General features: G+C 32.6%; 1 protein-coding gene across 2 annotated transcripts in view; it reads left to right on the top strand.

The window, feature by feature from the left end:
• LOC114336926 (mid1-interacting protein 1-like) overlaps window positions 1-24,017 on the top strand; it is a 108,321-nt gene that overhangs the window by 27,344 nt on the left and 56,960 nt on the right. Inside the window, exon 1 of one of the 2 annotated variants that reach the window (XM_028287314.2) lies at window positions 11,028-11,183. The exons of the other annotated variant lie outside the window; for it this stretch is intronic. Coding sequence (XP_028143115.1) covers window positions 11,146-11,183 — 38 coding nt within the window. The 5' untranslated portion in view covers window positions 11,028-11,145. Of the gene's footprint in view, window positions 1-11,027; window positions 11,184-24,017 lie in introns of those variants that run through there. 2 annotated transcript variants of the gene reach the window in all.

Genomic DNA, 24,017 nt, shown 5'->3' with positions numbered 1-24,017 from the left:
TAAGCCCATTACTATCAGATATATTTATGAACCAACTTGAAACAACAATTTCTAAACACCCCGTATTTAAACAGTTCTTATATTGGTGGAGATACGTGGATGACATACTAGTCTGCTTTACAGGAACTAACAGACAACTTGACCAATTTCTATCATACATTAATTCACTTCATAGTAATATTGAGTTCACAATAGAAACAGAACAGAATAATTCCATAAACTTTCTAGATGTAACGATTACCAGACTACACAACAAACATGGGTTCTCCGTATATCATAAACCTACCCATACTGACACAACTATACACAATTCATCATCCCATCCTACACAACACAAATTAGCAGCCTACCATAGCATGATACATAGACTGACAGAAATTCCTATGACAAAAAATAACTTCGAGACAGAACTAAATATCATTAGACAAATAGCAGTAAACAATGGCTATAACGAACAAACAGTAAACAACATTTTAAACCAAAAACTCCATAAGAAAGCCTTGAAATTAGTGTATCCACCACCACAGAAAGAACCCAGTACCTTCTGCTCTCTCACATATACTGGCAAAATAACAACAAAAATAGCCAGATACATAAAAAAGAAAGGAATAACACCAGCTTTCAGAACTAACAACAACTTAAGCAAACATATTAAAAACAATAAAAGCCGAAAGAAAAAGCAACTACAGAGTGGTGTGTACAAACTAACTTGTGGTGACTGTCCGAAAACTTACATAGGTCAAACTGGCAGAACTTTTGACAAACGGATAGCAGAACACAAAAGGGCTTTCAACAATAGAAAAACAGACACTTCTACATACGCACTTCACCTTCTAGATCATAATCATTCTTTCAGTGAAGAGTTTCAAATTCTACATATTCAAAATAAAGGCCTTAAGCTATCACTTTTAGAATCAATGGAAATTAATAAATTGAAAAATACAGATATAATTCTGAATGACCAACTCGAGACAAACAGCTCCCCACTCCTCAACCTCTTCAGTTAAAGACTTAAAAAGGCAAACCCATTGTAAAATATATCACTTGAGAAAGGCACTTTGCCGAAACAGCTGTAGTAATAACATAGTTGTAATAAATTTTGTGGAAGTATAGAAAACAAACGTTTTTCAGTGTTTTATTGTGAAATTTACTTTTATTTAATACCTATATGTACCTACCTTCAAACTATCCCTTAGATTTGAAAGAAAACCAACAAATCCAAAATCCATCTATGAAAATGAACTAATTTCACGCCATCTTGCCAAACACTGAGATTAAATCACAAATAGTGAATAATGGTTACTGCGCAATTCTTTTATGGAAGAAAATCTCTTTGCAAGTAACATTTCGGCATTAATGATAAAGTTTTTATTTTATAACCACAGTTACTACAGACGGTATTTCTGAAGAATTATTTCTTGTGGTTTAAAATATTTATTTGATTGCAAGAAAATTTCTTGTTCACAAATATAAATATGGATTAACTTAATATATATTTCTTATACTGCAAAATATTTGTAGTTTTCAATTTAAGAAACAAAAACTTTAGGATAAGAAAATTAAAATGTAACCATTAATGAATTTCTTAGTATTGAAGAAATTATCTGTAAGAAATTATTGAGTTGTGTTTAAAAAACTCGTTTCTTTATTTGTGAAGCGGTATGTTTAAGTTAATATGATATGGTAACTTTTAAGAAAGATAGCTCAAAGAAATTAGTGTTTTAGGAGAAAAGAAATTGTTCTCTCGGTGTAAATAGATGGATTCATCGGGGTCTTCATCAATCAGACAATCGCGTCCACCGCTGGACATAGCCACATCGAGAGAAGACAGTTCTTTCCAATGTTCTGTACACTGGGCCGCTTGTAGCCCGTTTCCCGCTACTCTTTTTATGTCGTCGGTCTATCTAGTCGGTGGTCGTCCTCGGCTTGATTGATAGTTTCTGGGCCTCCATTCCATGCTTCGCCGTGTCCACCGTCCATCTTGTGTTCTAGCTAAGTGTCCTGCCCAGTTCCACTTAAGCGTCGTAGCTCTTTCGATGACGTCTTGAACTCCTGATCTTTACCTGATTTGTTGGTTTGTTATGTGGTCTCAAAGGCTCACGTTCAGCATTGCAAGTTCCATGGCTCATTGTGTAACTCTTGAGTTTATTCGCAAATTTTTGCGTCAGTGTTGAATTCTCTGCTCTATAAGTTCGTATACAGACAAAACACACATTGATTATAAACCTTTCGCTTGAGACACATGAGAATTGAACTTTTTAGACTATGGCTTAGTTGCCCATGTAAGGCCTATTCGCCTCTGTATTTCATGTGTTTGATTGTCTCTGCTTATTTTGATCTCGTGTCCCAGATATTTGTAAGTGTCTGTTTGTTTTATGGTATTATTGTCAATAGTTACATTTCCACTCATTACAAGTTTTGTCATAAGCTTAGTTTTCTCAAAGTTTATTTTTAATCCTGCTCTCTCAGACAGAGTTTTATCGTAGAGACTGTATCCTGTAAGTTATCTGCGATTGATACAATATCAGATACAACATCCGCCAACCTCAGATGATTTAATCTCTCCATCTATATAGAATGCCCATATCTTGCCATTGAGTGTTCTTAAATATTGAGTCTAGAGCTGCTGTGAACAATAATTTAGGTGAAATATTTGTCTCCTTATCTTACTTCTCGACGTAAGCTTAATTTTTCTTAAAATGAAAATCAGAATCTTAATGAATGCATAAAGCGTCAGATTCTATAATATATTTAGTAATTTTTATTGAGCGAAGATTCTATTTTTCAATGAACCATTGATCCATAGATTTTTACAGCTTTTTGGTGGGAAAATATCTTCTTCTTCCTAATTTATAAATAGACTCAATGCCTGTTTTACTTCGGTTTTTAGCCTCAATTGACATTGTCTGACCATCTTTTCCTCGGTCGTCCCAATGATCTTCTTCCATTTGGCGATTTGTCTCTTGCTATTCGTACTTGGGAAATATATAGTGGGAATGTACTCGTGGGAAAATATACATATATAGTCCAGGGCGCATCTGTTTTGAGATGGACGTTGAGAGGTGACTCAAATTTTTTTGCAGAAATTGCTTGAAAATAACTCAAATAATAATATGTCAGTTATCCTCCCCCTCAAAATGGTCCGGAACATTGTTTAAATAATCAAAATGTCAAAATATGAAGGAAAAATTCGATTTTTTTTATTGTTTTTTTGATTATAACTTTAAAACTATTCATTTTTGAGAAAAGTTGTACTGACATAAAAGATGCGTAATAAAATTTCCAACAATATAAAATTGGTTATAAATTTAAAAAATAGTCATTCTTGTTGCAGAATAGCAATAATTGCGAAAAAAATCATACACAAACAAGTATTGGTATTTTACGTTTTTCAAACATTTATGCTATACTTAGGAGCTTCATATTTTACCCAGAAAAACTTTATGATATAGTAAAACAACACTATAAATTTCATTAAGATCGGTTTAACAGATTTTGCAAAATAAATTTTGCAATCCAGCTTTCGCAAAAAAAATTCATTTTTTTAAAATGTTGCAGGACTGAGAATAAAGCAGATAGCAAGTTGATTTTTTTTTGCTTATAGAAGTGTACTGTACCTTTCATTTTCAATTTGCAAAATTAAAATCGATTAATTACCACGGCGCCAGGAAATTTTTTAAATAAACATTAATTTTTGGTGCTACGCGCAGGACAGCGGTGTTCGTTTCACACAAGTTGATTTCCACCAAAATTTCTTTTTATCTAATATATTATTTTCTTACTCTATATTTTGTTTTCTTACTCTGTATTTTAATATTTTAATTCCACAAAAATCAAACTAATTTTATTATTGTTTGTGAAATATTGTTTAAACAATTGCATATGTTTAAAAATAATAAACTTTTATTCTCTAAGTTAAAATATGTGAACAAAGAAAGTTTTTGCTAAGTGTTATTTCCAAGGATAGAGCATGTGTTTTTATTTTGCAATAAACAAATTTATTTATTTATATCGAAATGTAATAAAAATTAAAATGTATCAATCATTATCAAAGGTCATTGGAATGCCCAATCAGAGCAAACTATCCGCTGTCCTGTCCGTAGCACCAATAATTAATGTTTATTTAAAAAAATTCCTGACGCCTTGGTAGTTAATCGATTTTAGTTTTTCAAATTGCAAATGAAAGGTACAGTACACTTCTATATGCAAAAAAAAATTTCAACTTGCTATCTGCTTTATTTTCAGTCCTGTAACATTTTGAAAAAATGAATTTTTTTGCGAAAGCTGGATTGCAGAATTTATTTTGCAAAATCTGTTGAACCGATCTTAATGAAATTTACAGTGTTGTTTTACTGTATCATAAAGGTTTTCTGGGTGAAACATGAAGGTCCCATATGTAGTATAAATGGTTGAAAAACGTAAAATGCGAATACTTGTTTTTGTATGGTTTTTCGCAATTATTACTATTTTGCAACAAGGGTGACTATTTTTTAAATTTTTAACCAATTATATATTGTAGAAAATTTAATTAGGCAACTTTTATGTTAGTACAACTTTTCTCGAAAATGAATACTTTTAAAGTTATAATCAAAAAACGAATAAAAAAATCGATTTTTCCTTCATTTTTTGACATTTTGATTATTTAAATAATGTTCCGGACCTTTTTGAGAGGGAGGATAACTCAAATATTATTATTTGAGTTATTTTCAAGGAATTTCTGCAAAAAAATTTGAGTCACCTCTCAACGTCCAAATGTACTAATATTTTTACAGATGCGCCCTGGTCTAATAGTAAAAAATTGAAATACACCAAAAATGACATCTGATTTGCACTCATGCCCCCTCCCTCATGTCGTATACCATCGTAATAAGCAAAGTCCCACTTCCCTCTTCTCTACGACGTAGTTTATGGATGTTCCCATGTTTGTCGTACGGTGATAGATGTAGGGATAGCTATTGATATTTTTTGTAGTAAACAGTAAAATAATTTTTAATAACGATTAAATAGTACGTTCTCCTCTATTCTCAATTAAAGTGTCAATTCGTCGCTGCATTGCAAGAATGAGATTATCTCCGTTCATCAACAAAAATCCTCCTCCTGTCTTGAGTATTTTGTCTGTTAACATTGCTCTTTCTAACATTATCCCATAAATAATTCTCTACGGCAGCGTTTCCCAACCGGTGGGTCGTGACCCACTAGTGGGTCGCGGGCGAATTTAAAATGGGTCGCGGCGTGGCTCTTACAGTAGCTGAGTAGCGTACAGTGACTGTGTTCTTTATTTTATTCTATCATCATGGGTGAGGGATGGGTCGCGAATATGAAAAAACATCAGAAGGCATAAAAGGTTGGGAACCACTGCTCTATGGGATTCAATCAGGTAAATGTATTGGTCAGTTCAGGTGCAGGATTTGTCCGTGCTGGAGAACCTTTTCGCAACCTTTATGAGGTGAGAAGGCGCATTATCAATCGCAAGGATAACATTTTGTCCAATATCATTTCATAGTGAATAAACAAATAGTTGGATAATGTTTTCAAGCATTTATTACAGATCCTCTTTGATAGAGGGCGACCTCTCTGGCAAAAGTAAGGCGTTCTTGAGGAACTTTGTAAATTCTGAGTAGGTACTCGACTGTCACTGACGATCAAATCTTGAGAAAATAATTTTTTTCTCTGAGGAAGGTTGTTATGTTCCTGTATCCATTATAGGCGTATGGCATGTCTATTAAGTAGTTCTAGGTACCCTCAATGATATCCTAGATCTTAAATTCAGACTTCTTATTGTGCGGAAAAAGATTGACCTTTGGTCTCCTGAAAAAAATATTCTGAGCATCGTCTTGAGAGGTTGGCGATTGAATATCATAAATTTTGTCTTAAACATTTATTTTTAGCCTTATTTCTCTTCCTGTCGTGTTTACGCAATGCAACAACTCTTGCATGCTCTAGATCTTAATTTTGCAATTATTGGTGCATTATTTTACTAATAGATAATAATTGTCACCAGCGGAGCTGATAAAGTTGGTCAACGAGAAAAACCGGAACATAATAGTAGAACTGTTCAACGCTATCTATACTATGGGAATCATTCCTAGAGAAATGTTGACATCAGCATTTGTGCCAAAGTGTGTTTGCCAAAGAAAGTGAATGCCAAAGAATGCAGTGACTGCCGAACCATAAGCTTAATGTCACATACCTTGAAAATTCTGCTGAAAATTATCCACGCCAGAATACACTATAACTGGAGCTGCATATTAGTGACACTCAATATGGGTTCCGCAATGGTATGGGTACCAGAGAGGCATTATTCTCCTTCAACGTGCTGACGCAGAGATGTTTGGATGTTAACCGTCCTCTGTACGTCTGTTTTATAGACTACTTTTATAACGCTTTTGATAAAGTAAAACATGATCGACTCATGGAAATTCTGAAAACTAAAAACCTAAATGAAAGATATTTAAGACTAATAACACACCTCTATTACAATCAGCGAGCAATAGTAAGAATTGAAAAAGAAACATCTGAAGAAATGGACATAAAGAGAGGAGTCAGGCAAGGCTGCATACTATCACCTCTATTATTTAACGCTTATTCTGAAGAGGGAATGCGAGAAACTCTGGAAGATGAAACAGTCGGCATAAGAGTAAATGGAGTCTTAGTTAACAACATCAGATATGCAGATGATACAGTAATAATAGCCGATAGTTTACAAGACCTGCAAAGACTCATGAGTAAAATAGTAAGGTGTAGTAGGGAGTACGGACTCTCTCACAATATCAAAAAGACGAAGTTTATGAAAATTAGTAAAAACAACCATAATACTAACGAAATCTTGATAGTAGAGGGCCAGCAGATCGAAAGAGTAAAAAAGTACACCTACCTTCCTATAGGAACGCTTATAACAAAAAATAATGACTACACTTCAAAAATCAAAGTCAGAATCGAAAAAGCACATTCTAATTTTATGAAAATGAGAAAGGTCCTATGTAGCAAAGATTTAACATTAGCTCTTAAAGTACGCCTAACAAATTGTTACGTAAAAAGTGTACTATACTATGGAGTGGAATCATGGACGTTAAATGTAGAGACAATGAGACGACTTAACGCCTCTGAAATGTGGACCTATAGAATTATGAGTGTTTCCTGGGTAGATAGAGTTGCCAACAACGAAGTACTGAGAAGAATAGGTAAAGAGAAGGAAGTTGAACTTACAATTAAAGAAAGAAAACTACAGTATCTCGGATATATGATGCGGGGCGAGAAGTATGGCATCCTGTGACTCATAATGCAAGGAAAGGTAAATGGTAGAAGCATCGGAAGAAGACGAATTTCATGGCTGAAGAACCTGAGAGAATGGTTTGGATGCAGCTCAAAACAACTATTTAGAGCTACTACCTTAAAAATTAAAATAGCTATGATGATTGCCAACCTCCGTAGGGGAGATGGCACCTGAAGAAGAAGAAGAAGCGGTACTCGTGGGGTCAATTCAATCCTCCCACAAAGTCCCATGTCCACAAAGTCACATGTCCACAAAGTCCCATGATGACACGTTGACATTGAAACACGTGTAGGCAAATGGCGAGAGACTCTAATTGAATCGAAATGCAATCATCTATATTTATTTTGATATAAAACATTATATAGGTTACATTGATAGAATTGCGGCTGATATGTAACTGTAAACATTTATCATGTTTAGGAAAAAACCTGTGCTAAATATCTTCCGCTTGCATTTTATTTTTAAATTTTAAGAGAATATCTCGGTTTCAAACATAAACAAACATTTTACAATTAAATTAAATATTTAACATTATAAATATAAGATCTTTAACCTAATAAGCTCCGTTGACTAATCGTATGATGCAACAAATAATATGAACGAAGCTCAACATCACACCACTTTGTTACCCAGCAATCTAAAGCTAGCAAAAACAGGTATTGGCCAACAATCCTTTCCTCCAATTGGATATAAATAAAATAATAATAGTGATCTGGCCATTGTTGCTTAAGACTTGGTAATTTGAAAAATATTTTTATTATATCAATAAAGTTTTGGTTTGATAATGGCCATGCGTATTCAATTAAACATATTTTTTATTCATTGACGTTAAAAACAATGAGATGATAATGTATATTATCATCTCTAGTTCAGTTATGTTATATCTATTTCATTTATATTAAATATAAATGTTTTTATATGTATAATGTATACACTATATTATATTTTGTGATATTTTGTAGATTTTATCCCAAACGGCACATTTGACATCCGAACGTCCAAAAAAACTTTGGTTTATTCCTAACGGTACACTACTAAAGGCAAAAGTTCAGATTTCAGAGTTGCAGGGGAAAAATTCAGAACGATGTATTTAGATATTGCATTTTTAACAATTCTCTCTTGTCCAGGTGGCAGGTGGCACGAGGTTCTTGAAGTCTAAGTGAAGCATAGAGCTTCAGTGAAAACGCGTCATCGAGTTCTATTTTGCGTTATGGCCTTCACTTCGTTACACGGCTTTCCTTGGCCTCTTATCTCGTCCATGATGGATCTTTCCCAAGGTTGTGCTGACCTCTTTTTCTTTTTCCTTTGGGATTCCGCTCTAGGGCAGTCTTTTCAATAATACTTGAGCTATTTTTTCTGAGTGTGGACCGATCCAATCTCACTTTTTGGACTTTATTTCAATAATGAAGGAGAGTAAGATCGGAATGGGACGTTTCGATGCCGCCGGTTCATCGCCAGTCCATTTCATCGCCGTCATATCTCGCATTTCCTAGAATTCCTAATTAATACTAAAAATAACTAATAATTGTAACTGTCGAAAATTCGGAAATATATCAGATAGCGATTAATTGACTGGCGATGAATCGGCCGGCATCGGCATCGAACTGGCGGCATCGAAACGGCGGCGATGAAACGTCCTAGACCCAGTAAGATATTTGAAGACTGTGGGATTTCCTAGGGCAATATACGTGAAAATTGGATTTTCGTTCGTAAAGAATATTGCATTTGCTGCGACTATTTTCTCCTTATGTCATTTTACGAATAGATAGAGGAGTATTGATTCTGTTTTTAAAAAGTTTGTCATAAGGGCTATTGGTGCCCTAACCTGAAAAAAAAAACAACGGCAGGTCGTGAAAACGAAAAATTTACCTTGGAAAAGTTCTGGAAAACGCACTCTGTTTCAACTCAGGTTGTTTTTGTTTTTTTTTTTGTTTCAACCAAAAGATAACATTTCCTTTTTTTTTGTTTATCTCATATGACATTTTCAATACACAAAAGATCAGAAGGGATAAAATTGTAGTTAAACTTCCTACTGAAATTCGTCGGTCTTTTAGGTTTAGATGACAGCTTTTGGCTAAAGTTCTATTTTTGGACATACATTGTGTTCAGTTATCTTTCCAACTTTTGAACTTGTTATTTAAGTATGCTACATTTTATCTCATTTCTTTTTTTTAATTTTGCATTATTCAAAGGCTCATTCTTGTCTACTATCATTCGCAAACCCTTTTCTCGACCAACTTTGCTCCCAGAGGACTCATCAAGGTACATACTGTGGGTCAATTTGAAAAAGTACTACCTTCTATAATTTGGTCCTTATAGAAAATCTAAAAATATGCAAAAACACGTCAAATATATTTGTGAATGCGGGAGCCTCTAGCGGGGGCGGACACAATCCCCGAAATCTTTAATGGAAAGGGGGGTTGAGTGATAACTCATTTTAAAGGTCGTTCAACCACCTTTTCAATAATACCATATACATTATATTAGTGTTAAATACTTAGGAAAAATCAAGTGAAACCGTAGAGGTATTCAGTATCGAGTTCAGAGCTCCAAATATTTTTTTGAGTATTTTGGAAGACTTAAGTAGAACCGTAAAGATATTGAGTATCGAGTTCAGAACTCCAAAAGTAGAGGATACCACCCTCTATAATTTGGTTCCTATAGACAATTTAAGAATAATATGCAAAAACACGTGAAATTTGTTTGTGACAGGACATTTCGTAGACCAGTATTGAGAGTAAGATATTAAGTATTGAACTCAGAACACCAAGAACTTTTTGGAGTAGTATTGAGTCCAAGATTTTTCAAAAAGTACTGAAAACAAATATAATGTACCTATGTAGGAAAACCTTTAAAATGAGTTATCACTCATTACTACTGTAGATTTATTCCAATTTTTATTGCGTTAACTTGTTTAATTTCTACGTAAGTTCTTCTCATTCATCGTGTTTGTCTTCTAGTTTTCCATCATTTTCCTAACTTCGGTAATAAGTTTGGTTAATCTTCTTTAATTTATTGAATCCTCTTCCTCATTTCCCCTATAATTGGAATCTTCATTCCTTTAAGAATAAAAGGACATTAGGCTAGTAATGAAATATATACTAAAATTACAATAAAGATGCACTGGAAATAAACAAACCAAGATAGGTTGAATGTTACGAGGAGCACTCCCGAATTATGATTACAATGTATGTATAAAATTTGTAAATCATGATCTGGGATTTACAATGTATGTATACGTTGTAAATTATCATTTGGAAGTGCTTCTTGTAACATTCAGCGTGTCTTAGTTTTTTATTTCTGATGCATCTTTATTGTGATTGTAGTATAGACAATATGGGTGTTACTCAATAGATTACAGGTATATATCACAACACCGAGATAAACAAAACGAATGACAATGACTCATCTTGAACGGTGTTGGCTAGTAAAAAAATTTAAATTACAAAACGGTAATTTGATTGATCTAGTAGACTCTTACCTTCTGTGACCTTCCATCAGGCCACACCGTTGGATCGTATGATGATTCGCACAAATCAGAATGAAGATATTTTTGGTATCAGTGTCTAGAAATAGTAGAATCACATTACGTGTTTTCTAAATCACAATCAGGAGACATTGTGCAATATTTTTAAAATCAACACGATATAATCAAAACATTAGTTAATAGAAATAATGGTAGGGGTATCTTGACAATGTTTTAAGATTTTTAATTGGTAAAAACGTGACGATTTATTTTGATTTAAGTTCTTACGTCCTTACTTAATAAAGTGACTGTTGAGTATAAATAAAGAACTTCTAATTAATTTTTTTCAAAACAATTTTGAACACTGTGCCAAACTTTCTGTGTGAAAACAAGTTAATACCATCTCATGGGCAACGGTACCAGCTTGGACATTGACGAAAGCGGGTATGTTATAGATCTTATACAGATATCAGTACTAATGCAAATATTCATTTTTAATAGACCTGGCCATTTTGATGGTCCTTCTACTATTTGCGTCAACAACTCTGGGTATTTTGCTAGTTCTTTTGCTATTTATGTTACCACTTGCGTCATTTATTTTAAATTAATATTTACCTCCCATCTTTTTATATTTATTTTTGGTCAGGTGTTCATTGCTATTATTATTTAGAAATTTTATATATTTTTTTAATTGCTTATTGTCATTATAGTAAAGGTTTTGTGGGATTCTTCCTTCGTTTCTAGGGGTAAAACTTCAATTCGCTATTTGTTTTCTATAATGAAAACTTTCTTTGGTTTATTTATAACACATCGAGACTCAATTTTGAAATTTATTTTATCATGAATCATCAATATTTTGTGAAGTATTTCTATTAACTTTTCTACGTCCTATTTTGCGGATACCAAATAGTTCTTAATTTTTGAAATGTACAATTATTCCCTTTTTAATTTTTTTTCATTAAATTCTTCGTTTGCTCTACTTTCCCCACTTATATACGTATCTACGTATAATTTTGATAAGCTCTCAAATTTTAGTCTCCTCATTTTATCGCTCAACAAAATCATGTTTTATTTATATGGCACGTGTTCATGAATACCAAGTAATTCATGAAATGAGAATTGGTCTATTCTGTTATGGTGATCCTGATCTTTCTTTTATCTTAGTGACATCCCAATTAAAAATTGTTTTACGATTAACATTTTCAAGTTTAGGAGCAACCACGTGGTCTGTACCTAGTTCTTTTTGAGACACATCACGTTTTTCTTCAGGGTTGCAAAAAACATGTTTTTTTAATTTTAAACAAAACACATGTTTTTTTGTTTTAAACGTTTTTTTTTTTGTTTTAAACATTTTTTTTGTTTTTAAAATGTATGTTTTAAACAAATAAAACTTGTTTAAAACACATGTTTTTTGTTTTAAACGTTTTTTGCTTTAAACATGTTTTTTTGATTTTAAATTTAATATTTTAAACAAATAAAACTTGAAGAAAACATTGTTTAAATCAAATTTTTTTAAACATAACATTAATTGAAGGTGTTTGATCTATTATTCTACTAAATAATAGATAAGAAATTGCCTGGGGAACCCCAGACTATTTACTATTTATAAATTCTCATTGCAAGTTAGCTATTGCAATAACGTCTACTGTCAGTTATTTTGTGGTGACCCCAGCTCATTTTTTGTCAAATTTGCTTGATCATCGCTTTAGCGGAAATAGACTTATCATCCATCCATTATAAATTATCATCCAAAAGCATTTTCAATTATTATTATTACCAGGCAAAGTGTGTACCCTTTAATTTAAACCATATGTTTTCTAAACATCTAATTGAGAATGTAAAACCATTGGCATGGTGGCGTTCTAAGAAAAATATAAATCTATAGCATTGAAGCTTGCTCAACAGCTTCATAGAGCTATTGCATCGTCAGCCAACATAGAAAGACTCTTCTCATCATAAGGTTTACCATTCCAAACTACGTAATCGGCTAGGCCCACTAGGCAATGTCAAAGCTTCTAAGTTGGTTTCCATTTTTAAAGAACTTAATTCCATCAGTAATGACGTGACTGATCATATTGATGATTTAGATTACAAGATTACTATGAGACTAAAACAGTTTTGAGGAATTGATTAACTATTGTATGCAAAATGTTTTAAGTTTTATAATTTTTTTCTGTGTTCCGATTATTAATAAATAAATAATATGTATGTTAAAAAGTTTATATAATGTATGTAATAATTTTTTTTGATGTTCATTACACATATTAACAAAGAAAATGAAAACAAACATTTGTTTAATTTAAGTGTTGTAAACATGTTTTAAACATAACACATGTTTAAAACATTTGATTAAAACAAAATGTTTAAAACGAAACAACCCTGTTTTTCTTAGTTTTCTTATTTAACCTCTCTTCTTCTTTCGGTACCCTGTCCCATTATCGAACGTTGGCGATCATGTTGCTAATAATATCTTTGTTCCTTTTTTGAGATTTCTTCATTACAGGATGTTCTTCGTCCTGGGTCTCTTCTTCAGGCGATCCTGTCCTGTACTATGAGGTGTAGAAGGTGAAGGGTACAGAGAAAAAAGGGGGAATGTCAGAAATTTTCATTTTTTGTTTTAATAATTCATTAGATAGGTTATATTTTGTACTTTACTATACATAAATAACACTGGTTAAAAATGGGTTATGTCATGAGATAACACTAATAATAAAATACCTATACAGGAAAAGAAGGTGGAATGTCACGGTGTTACCGGTTAATTAGGGGGAATGTCAGTTGTGAATCACGCAGAAATAAGTGAAAACACATTGTTTTCGTGTGTTCCCACAGAGTAAATCTTCCAAACATATGATTTTGAAAAAAAATACCATTAAAACATAATCAATAATATTATACTAAATTCACAATCAAGGTGAAGTAGAAATAGACAAACCAAGACACTTCAATGTTGCGAGGAGCACCCTTAAATCATGATTTACAATGTATAAACTTTGTAAGTGATGAATTGAGATTTATACAATGTATATGTTACAGTTCAAGTTAATTCTCAGTTAGAGTTGACTATTCCTAGTTCGAGTCGACTCCAACTAAAACGAGCAGTAAAAGTTGATTTTAAAAATTTAATTAAACTTTTACTAGTTTGAGTTGACTATTCCTGGATCGATTCAGTAAATGTTGATTATACGAGTATAATCTCACGTGCTTTTTTGATGACTGTGCGTGTCTTTGTTTTGACCGTTTCAACTACTTATCATGATTTGAACATATAGGCCAGAAAATGAAGCTGAAAAAATGACAAAACCTCGCAATTTTTTCGTCCAGCATCGATTTATACAAAAAATTTGGAATTAGGTTCATTTTACCCTCTAGTTCATTTTCTATATTGGGCCGTTGTACGCTTTTGTTTTTTTAAGGGTGATAGCTACCCCTAATTGTAAAAATATTATAAAATAACATTTTAAACTTTAATATGGTCAACATTTGGTTTTTATTAGTTAAATAATGATTGTTTTATGCTTTAGGATATAATATCATAATATTTCAACTCTTCAATCCACCCTTGTTGGAGCTATACATAAAAAATGTATTTATCCTAAAAGAATGATTCCGGCTTGCATCGATTTGCATAAAAATTTGGGATTAGGATCATCTCACCCTCTACTTCATAGGGACCGTTCAAGTATTACGTAACGCAGGTGGGGCGGAGCGTGGTCAAAAATCTTCAAAAATTGCGTTACGCAATAGTTAAACTCCCATAAGAGTGCGTTAGGTTGGGGGGGGGGGGGGGTTAAAAATCTTCAAAAATCGCGTTACGTAATACTTGAACGCTCCCATATTCTATATCATGCTCAAGGGCGTTGATTATTTTAGGGGGTGAAAACTACCCGTTATTGTCAAAAAATATATAAAAACAATATGGGTAAAATTTGGTTTTGATTGGTTAAATAATGATTGTTTTATACTGTAGGATATAATATCATAACATTTCAACCCTTAAAAATCACCCTTAATAACATTGCAATTTTTATAAGTAAGTCAAACTTCTTGGGTGTATTGATAATACATATATAAAAAGATATACAGAAGGCCGAAGATCAATTTTAATTAGGGGGGTAGTTTTCACTGATTTTTTCGTAGAAAAAAGTAGGTACGGTCGAAGCGAAGATCGGTGGGATATGCGCATTTTATCAATGAAATTCGATATTTTTAAGACATTCCAGAAGCCGCTACAGATAAAATGTTTTAACAACCCATTAATCATTCAGAATTAGTCGACGGATATTAGTACAGTTAAAATAATTAAGACGATAACTGGACGATAATGATTTAATGAATGAAATTTAAAAGTCTTTTCTTCTTTAATGACAAAAAAAAGCAAGCTCATTAGCAGAACCCAATTAAAAATTATTTTGCACATCATACCTGAAACATTATTTTGTTGAAAAATCTCATTTTTAATGGCAAAAAAATATATTAATTTGTCTAGACTAAATTACAGTTCTGTGTATCTTAAAAGGGCTATGTTACTATCAACATTCACACAGTGTTGCCAAACTGAATTTTGTTATTTTGAGTGTAAATTTTTCCAGCGATCTCCGAGGGTACAATACCGACCATATTTTGATCGTAAGTCGCTCAATTTTTATGCTAGAAACTTTTTTTAAACCTCTTATTGTATACTTGAAAAAATATTCTATAAGTTTTCCTCGAAAAATGCAAATTTTTTTCGTTATTTGGCTTTAAATATTTCAAATTATGCATTTGACGAAAAATCTAACCTTTAACATGCCGTATCACAGTTTGTATTGGTTGTAGAAAAATTATAAAAAAAGGATTTTGTTTGTGTTTCTAAAAAATACAATTTTTAAAGCTACAGTTTTTTTATTAAATGTACATTTTTTGAGTTATTCTCAAAAAACCCTCTAAAAAAAGTCGATTTTTTCGTCGAAAAACTGTTACTTTCAACCGCGAATAACTCGAAAAATGTTAGTTTTACGAAGAAAACTTAAAGAACATTTTTTCTTAGAATTACATTTTCCATCGATTTCCATGGTTAAAATGTAATGAAAAATTCCCGCCCCTGAGATGGGGTGACAACCACCCCTAAGGTTTTAGCGTACAGCGGCATGATATAGAAAATAATCCTTGGGCTGTTCCCTACCTTCTGTGAAAATTTTAAATAAATCCATGCTGGACGAAAAAATTGCGAGCAAAAATGCTTCATTTCCTGGCCTAATATCCAGTAACATCCAGAATCGGTTGTTTGTGTGAATCAACTCTTACTAAATGGCATTGGGAAGAGTATACTTTAACTAGTTGGAGTCTACTTTTACTAGTAAATGTTGAATAAAAATCTTCATTTTATATTTTTATAATCAACTTTTACTGAAACCAGCCGTTTGAGTTGACTCGAACTAGGAATAGTCAACTCCAACTGGATAATCAACTTGAACTGTAACATATATACATCGAAAATCATAATTTGGTAGTGCTCCTCGTAACATTGAAGTGCCTCGGTTTGTTTATTTCTGCTGCATCTTTTTTGTAAATTTAGTATAGTCTTATAACTTTGAAAATGCTCTGCTGAAAAATTCAACAAAAGTGACACTCCTCCTTTTTTCCCTGTACCCTTCAGGTTATACCTCTCTGGATGTCTCACTACATGGCCGAAATATTGTAACTTTCGAATTTTTATTGTTTTTATTATTCCTGAACTCTTTAAATTCGGTGTAAAACTTTTCATAATCTATTACATATATTTTCCATATTATATTCGCTTGGTGAGAACATTAGTGACGTAACTTCAAAAACTTTTTGTAGTAAAGTGACTTCAAAAACGTAGTTTGTAGTAAAGTGACTTGCGTCACTAATGCATGCAGAAGTGTAACTAAAAGTTAAAGAGTATTACTGACGTATCGAGACTTCCGTCATTAAAGCATAATATCAAGTTCAATATTAGGAGTATGTTTATAGATTAAGTCACAATTGGTATTTTTTGAGTTACGTCACTAATGTTCTCAGCGAGCGAATTTTTATTTTCCATAAGGAACAAATTTCCTGTAGCTGGCTGTATACCATTAATTACAAAAATTGAATAAAAAATCTTCTGTGTAAAAGGTATATTTATTTGAAAACCCCAATAAAGGGCTTCATTAAAAAACAGAACGTTTTCGCTCTAAAGAGAGCATCATCAGTGTTCTAAGCCTAAAATAAGTATAACCATAATTAGTGAAGACAAAGTAAAAAAATTTAAAGGTGGACCAAGATAAAAAATTAGATTATACTCACAAGCTATACATGCTAAGCCACCAAAAATACATGGGTTAAAACCCTTAAAATGTCGAGTAAAAGTCTTACATTGACGTGTTGTATATTAAATCCTGGCGATGGATGAAATTTAGAAAGATACCTCAAAGCATCATATGACTTTGAGGTATCTTTCTAAATTTCATCCATCGCATCGCCAGGATTTAATATACAACACGTCAATGTAAGACTTTTACTAAGCATCATATGACTTTGAGGTATCTTTCTAAATTTCATCCATCGCCAGGATTTAATATACAACACGTCAATGTAAGATTTTTACTCGACATTTTAAGGGTTTTAACCCATGTATTTTTGGTGGCTTAGCATGTATAGCTTGTGAGTATAATCTAATTTTTTATCTTGGTCCACCTTTAAATTTTTTTACTTTGTCTTCACTAATTATGGTTATACTTCTTTTAGGCTTAGAACACCGATGATGCTCTCTTTAGAGCGAAAACGTTCTGTTTTTTAATGTAGCCCGTTATTGGGGTTTTCAAATAAAGATATCTTTTACACAGAAGATTTTTTCTTCAATTTTTATATTTTTATTTCATTTCTTATTCGATTAACCCAACTTATCCGCAATATTCGTCGGTAGATCCACATAGGTAGATTTTAAAGTTTAATGTAATATCTCTATTAAGAAGATTTTTTTTAGTTTATAGAAGGCGGCTCTGGCTTTTTCAAAGCGTATTTTTATTTCTTTGTTTTTATCCCAGTTATCGTTAACGTTGGAGCCCAAATAGGTGACATAGACTCACCGGCAGAGAAAACGGGCACCCCAAAAAATGGACATTTTTAATGTCTTGTATTTCCTAAACCTGATGTCCGATTTATGTAATTTTTTTAATATGTTATAGCCTTATTCTTTATCAATATCGCTGTAATAATATTGTTGCTAGACAGGTACATTGTCATTGTATACAGGGTGTACGAATCAAACTGTGTTTTTTTCTCAAACTTTGGAACACCCTGTGGAATGTTCTAGCTTTTATAAAATACTAAAATTAAAACCCAACTATAGCCACAGATTTTCTTAACATTCTGTTTTTTTATTCATTCGCTTATGTTGGATAATAAAAAAGTTAGGCACTTTAACAACTACCCCTGTTTTTCGTCAATACAGGGTCGTTTTTCAATAAGTACGGCAAGCTTTAAGGGGTAATTCTGCATGATAAAATAATGACAGTTTGCTTTATAAACTTATGCCCGCAAATACTTCGTTTCTGAGATAGGGGGTGTTGAAATTGTTCTTACAAACTGACGATTTATCTATTGCGCTAGTTATTGCGCATTTTTTGGCATACAATTGAGAATTTTATATTCACCATTGGCGTGCATACGGGATATATCTAAAATATTTATACCCGTATGCACGCCAATGGTGAATATAAAATTCTTAATTGTATGCCAAAAAATGCGCAATAACTACCTCTTAAAATCTACCAAATTTCATTTGCATATTACAAACCGTTTTAGAGAAATAAATAAATCGTCAGTTTGTAAGAACAATTTCAACACCCCCTATCTCGGAAACGAAGCATTTGCAAGCATACGTTTATAAAGCAAACTGTCATTATTTTATCATGCAGAATTACCCCTTAAAGTTTGCCGTACTTATTTAAAAGCACCCTGTATTAACGAAAAACAGGGGTAGTTGTTAAAGTGTTTAACTTTTTTATTATCCAACATAAGCGAATGAATCAAAAAACAGAATGTTAAGAAAACCTGAGGCTATAGTTTGGTTATAATTTCAGTATTTTATAAAAGCTAGAACATTCCACAGGGTGTTCCAAAGTTTGAGAAAAAAACACAGTTTGATTCGTACACCCTGTATACAATGACAATGTACCTGTCTAGCAACAATATTATTACAGCGATATTGATAAAGAATAAGGCTATAACATGTTAAAAAAATTACTTAAATCTGACATCAGGTTTAGGAAATACAAGACATTAAAAATGACCCATGTTTTGGGGTGCCCGTTTTCTCTGCCGGTGAGTGTATTTGACTCTTTGTAACCTTATTCGATATGCTCTGCTGTTCATTGGTTGTAACTCCGTTTTGCTGACAACCATAAGTTTTGTCTTAGAAGTATTAAGTTTTAGCCCATTTTATTACTTGTTTCGGTCACTCTGTTTTAACCTTTGGGAGGTAAGAATTATTTTTTTATACTTTTACTTTTTTACTCCAAAAAGGTGTTTTTAATGGCTTCCAATAATTTAGATAGGCAGATGACAACGTGAGAGCTTCGTTTTTATTAACATTGTTTTTTAATGTGTTTAAACAAAGTGCAGGTTTATTATTTTTGCTCATTTGTGGGTAGGTGATAGGCTATTGAAAAGATAATTACATGGTCCGATTTATTATTAAAAATCTTTTTGTAATCGGTTTTATATATCAAAGGTCAACATTTTTTTTTTGTTATTACTAAACGATTTTATAATTATTATTTTATTGGTTCCTTAGAATATTCTAAAATATAAAAATTATGTTTACATATTGAATTTTCTTAAAAAAACTGAGTTTCTGAAAACACAAGAGGTATTCACTGTTACTAATTTTGGCAAACTAAAATGACGTGACCCTGAAATGAAATGATAAGACTACTAAAAACAAAACAAATCGAAGAAGAAATACATTGCGAAAAATGGGTCAGTACCTATTAATAAAAGTATAAATTTAATTAGTTTAATAAGATCCGTAAGAAATCATACATCTTCTTCTTCTTCTCTTGGCATCATAACCCTGGATGGGTCTTTGCCTGTCTGACTATGTTCTTTCATTCAGACGTCTCTTGCGTCCTTCACCACCATTCATGGTTTTCAGGTCGTCTTCCACATCATCCAACCACCTCGTTCTGAGTCTTCCTTTTTTCGTCTTCATCATATATCATACATTTCCAAGTGGAGCAAAGGGCACCTTGCGGTGTTTCAAGTAGCATGAGGAATGATGGTGAGGTTGCTAGTCCCACGCATCATCTGTTGAGTTCCGTCCAATTTTGTTTACTAGTTTTCTCCATTCTCTTCTGTTCTTTGCTATCTTTTTTGCATCGTTCCATGTTCAATTATTTTCTTTGAGTTCTTTCTCTATTGTTCTTTTCCACGTATAAGATGGTCTACCCTTTCTTCTTTTGCCTTGAGCATTGTAATGTAGAGCTTGTCTAGCAATATTTGTTGCTGGTTTTCGTAAGGTGTGTCCTATCCACTTCCATTTCCGTTTTTTTATTGTATGTTCTATCCTTTCTTCATTTGTTATTCTCCACAATTCGTCATTAGTAATTTTGTTTGGCCAAAATATTCTCAGTATAATACGTAGGCACCTGTTAATGAAGGATTGTATTTTCTGAAAGAATTTTTTATGGTGTTTCCATGTTTCTGCTCCATATAACAGGACAGACTTTAAATTAGTTTCAAATAATCGTAACTTTGTTCTTCTGCTGATGTTTGTCGAGGCCCATATCTTGCGCAAAGAGTTGAAAGCGTTTTGTGCGAAGCTTATTCTTTGTGTTATGTCCTTTTCTGTGCCTCCTGTTGTGTTTAGCAGACTGCCCAAATAACAGAAATCTTTTACTTCTTCTATTTGTTTCCCTTCCAAATATATATTGTTTCCGTTCGTTTCCCCATTTGATAGTATTTTCGTTTTTTTCTGATTTATTTTTAAGCCGGTTGTTTTTGCTATGTTGTTCAATCTGGTGATTTTGTTGTGCATGTGTTGTCTGTTTGATGTTATGAGACATATATGTCGTCAGCGAACTCTAGATCCTCTAGTTTTGTAAATGGTGACCATTGTATACCTGTTTTTTTATCTTCAGTTTGTTTCATTATCCAATCTATGATTTTTTTTTTCGTCTTACTTACCTCTTACTATAATATGTCTTAAAGTTGACACCATCTATCTATCGCCCGTCGGCAAATTCAAACAAAAATATAACTCCAGACCATCTTTTACCACCTTTAGTCCAGACAAATTAATATATGTATTTAATATATTTTTTACCGTCAAAAATGAGATATTTTAATCAAATATTGTATCAAATGTAATTTGCAGAATAATTTTGAATTACGTTCCGCTAATGAACTCGCTTTTTTGTCCTTCAAAGTAGAAAAAAGTTTCAATTATATTGCTTAATAGTATAATTGTCTAACAATTTTAACTGTACTAATCCCCAAGTATAAATTTTTAAGTGCTAAACTGATTGATTTACGATGAGTAACCGGGTTGTAAAAATACCGGCATGTGCCTAGATAAAGGGACATCGGTTTACTCGAATATCATAACATACAAATATTATCTCTTTGAATTTGCCGACGGGCGAAATATCGATGGACCCGACTTTACTACTTATATTACTTCCACTGTAATATTTTCTTTGTTGATTTGTTATTTTCTTGTCTCTGGACATGCCCCAACCAAGACAGTCTCTGACTTTTAACAAATCTTACAATATATATCGTGACCTTCATTAAATTCATTAATTATCTCGCCGTTTCTCCTATTTATCCATATGCCGTCTTCTTCTTGCACTGAGCCGTATAATTTTCTCAATATCTTTCTCTTGAATGTCTGAGATGTGCTTCATTTTTTTTTTGTCATTACCCATAATTCTTTTCAAAATACTTTTGATTGATTTACTTATGTGTCCAGATATGTGAAGCATCCACACGTTAGAGATGTTGAAAAAGTATCTATTTGTTACAAAGTACTCGTTACTTACGAATACCGAAAGTAACGATTACTATACAGAGAGGCAAATCGTTACTTTGATTACTCTGATTACTTCGTACCAATCGTATCAGAGCAAGTAACGGCTATTGTATCTACTTTGATTACTCTGATTACTTCGTACCAATCGTATCAGAGCGAGTAACGGCTATTGTATCTACAACCAGTACACTTGATTACTTTCTACCAATCGTATCCCAGCGAGTAACGGACGGGACCGGTATTTTACGAGTGTTATCGAATATCGTTATCGGTATGAAGCGTTTTAAGGGTGTGAGCCTCAGAGCCTCACACTGTGAGGGTGAGGAGAAGATAGAAGATGAAACAGAGGGAGGTATAATGAAGATAAAATATGTAATGTATGTCATTAACAAGATCGAATTCGAGAACCCTATATTTTTATCTATATCTATACCTATACAAAATACCTACCTACTGAGAAATACGATTCTCGATATGATTACCGGTACTCAAATACAAAAGTAATCATAGTAATCAAATCATTTTTATCCCTTAAACAAATCGGTGAAGGTCGTTGTTATATCGGAATACCTATGCAAAATACCTACCTACTGAGAAATAAGATTCTCGATAATATGATTACCGGTACTCAAATACAAAAGTAATCAGTAATCAAAGTAACGAATACTGTAAATGATTACTTTATACAAAAGTAACGATTTGTAACGAATACTCGAAAGTAACTATAATCAACATCACTACCACACGTTCGATGGTATAGTTGTCTATAACGATAATATTTTCATTGTCAGGTGTTCTTTTGACGGATATTGGGATATTTACTTTAGTTTTTCTTTCGCTTTTATTAAGTCCTCTTTTTCGTGCCTCAGGATCAATTTCCTTGACACTTCCATTAGTCGTTACTTGTTCCTACGTATGATAGCTACATAGTCTGCATAATATGCAGTAATTTGTACTGATTTGGTATTTAGACGGCCGGTTACATTGGTTTTTCTGATGAATGCGTCATAATTAGGTTGAACAGGATGGTTAATAGTGGGTCTCCCTGTCTCCCACATTGATGTCAATTAGGGGAATCAGTTCTCCATCCACTGTAACTGCGGCTCTTGAATGCTGCAACGTCATTTGTATGAGGCTGATATATTTGTTATGTAGATCTAGATTACGAATATCTTCCAGCATTTTTCTTGTCACACTGTCAATAGCTTATTTAAAGTCTACATACATTTTGATAATCACCGCTTATATTCTCGGAGTATTCTAACAATCTGTAGATAGTTATACAAACGATACACATTTAATCAATAAAGACATTTCTTCACAAATTAAGAAAACACGCAAAACAATAACAAAAGTCATAAAGACATTTAAACATTTGGCGATTAGGATAGACAAATGAAAATATAAGAAAATGAATAAGCAACAGAAAAGAATAACAGCATTAAGCACCAAGAAGGATATGAAGTTAATACATAAATATGTATATCTAAACAGATACTGGTCAATATAAGAAAATGCATTCTAATTATATACTAAAATCAGAACCAGTGGTTTACTTTCTTATATTTCAATTATAACCTAAAGAAATATAACTGTGATTCAGAATATACTTTATATTGTGAATCTCTGTTTTAAAACCTCTTGATTACATCCATCAGACCGTTGAAAACTTTCTCCAACTATCGATATAAAATTTTGCGTCTTCCGGTGTTAGAAAAAAATGTTGTATTTTAGTGCTATTTTTAATATTTATAAACAATTTTTTTAGTAACTCTTGATATTTATATTTGGCTAGATCCTTTTTGATAAGAATTTTTTTTAATCGCAAATACTGACCTTTCCTATGATCAAGTGAATTGTCTTAAAAAGCGTGTGCTGTCGTTAAGTTGTTAATTGCTATTTCAAAGTTGATAACAAACCAGATGATGTTATTAACCTTCGGAGTACGAAGACTGGGTCAAGCGTGACCCGAAATTCACTTATTTCTTAATATTTTAGGAAATAATTTTTTTACAAATCCGATTGATCGTAAGTTCTCCTTATTTGTTTAAGTCTATTTTTTCGTATATAATTCGTGAACATGCAAATTACAGTTTTTCCTCTACGTAACATCTATGATGCCGGGTCAGTCCTGACCCGGTCTTCGGATTTCGAAAAATATTTTTAATATGTTTGTAGGTACACGTAAATCGCAGCTGTCTTTGTTTGTGGGTATACGTATTCAAATATATGGCCGGAGCGAATTTACCTATGCCCGT

Source organism: Diabrotica virgifera, chromosome 10, assembly GCF_917563875.1.
Source record: "Diabrotica virgifera virgifera chromosome 10, PGI_DIABVI_V3a".
Taxonomy (NCBI): domain Eukaryota; kingdom Metazoa; phylum Arthropoda; class Insecta; order Coleoptera; family Chrysomelidae; genus Diabrotica; species Diabrotica virgifera.
Note: the sequence above shows the minus strand (reverse complement) of the source record. Positions and strands in the feature narration are given on the sequence as shown.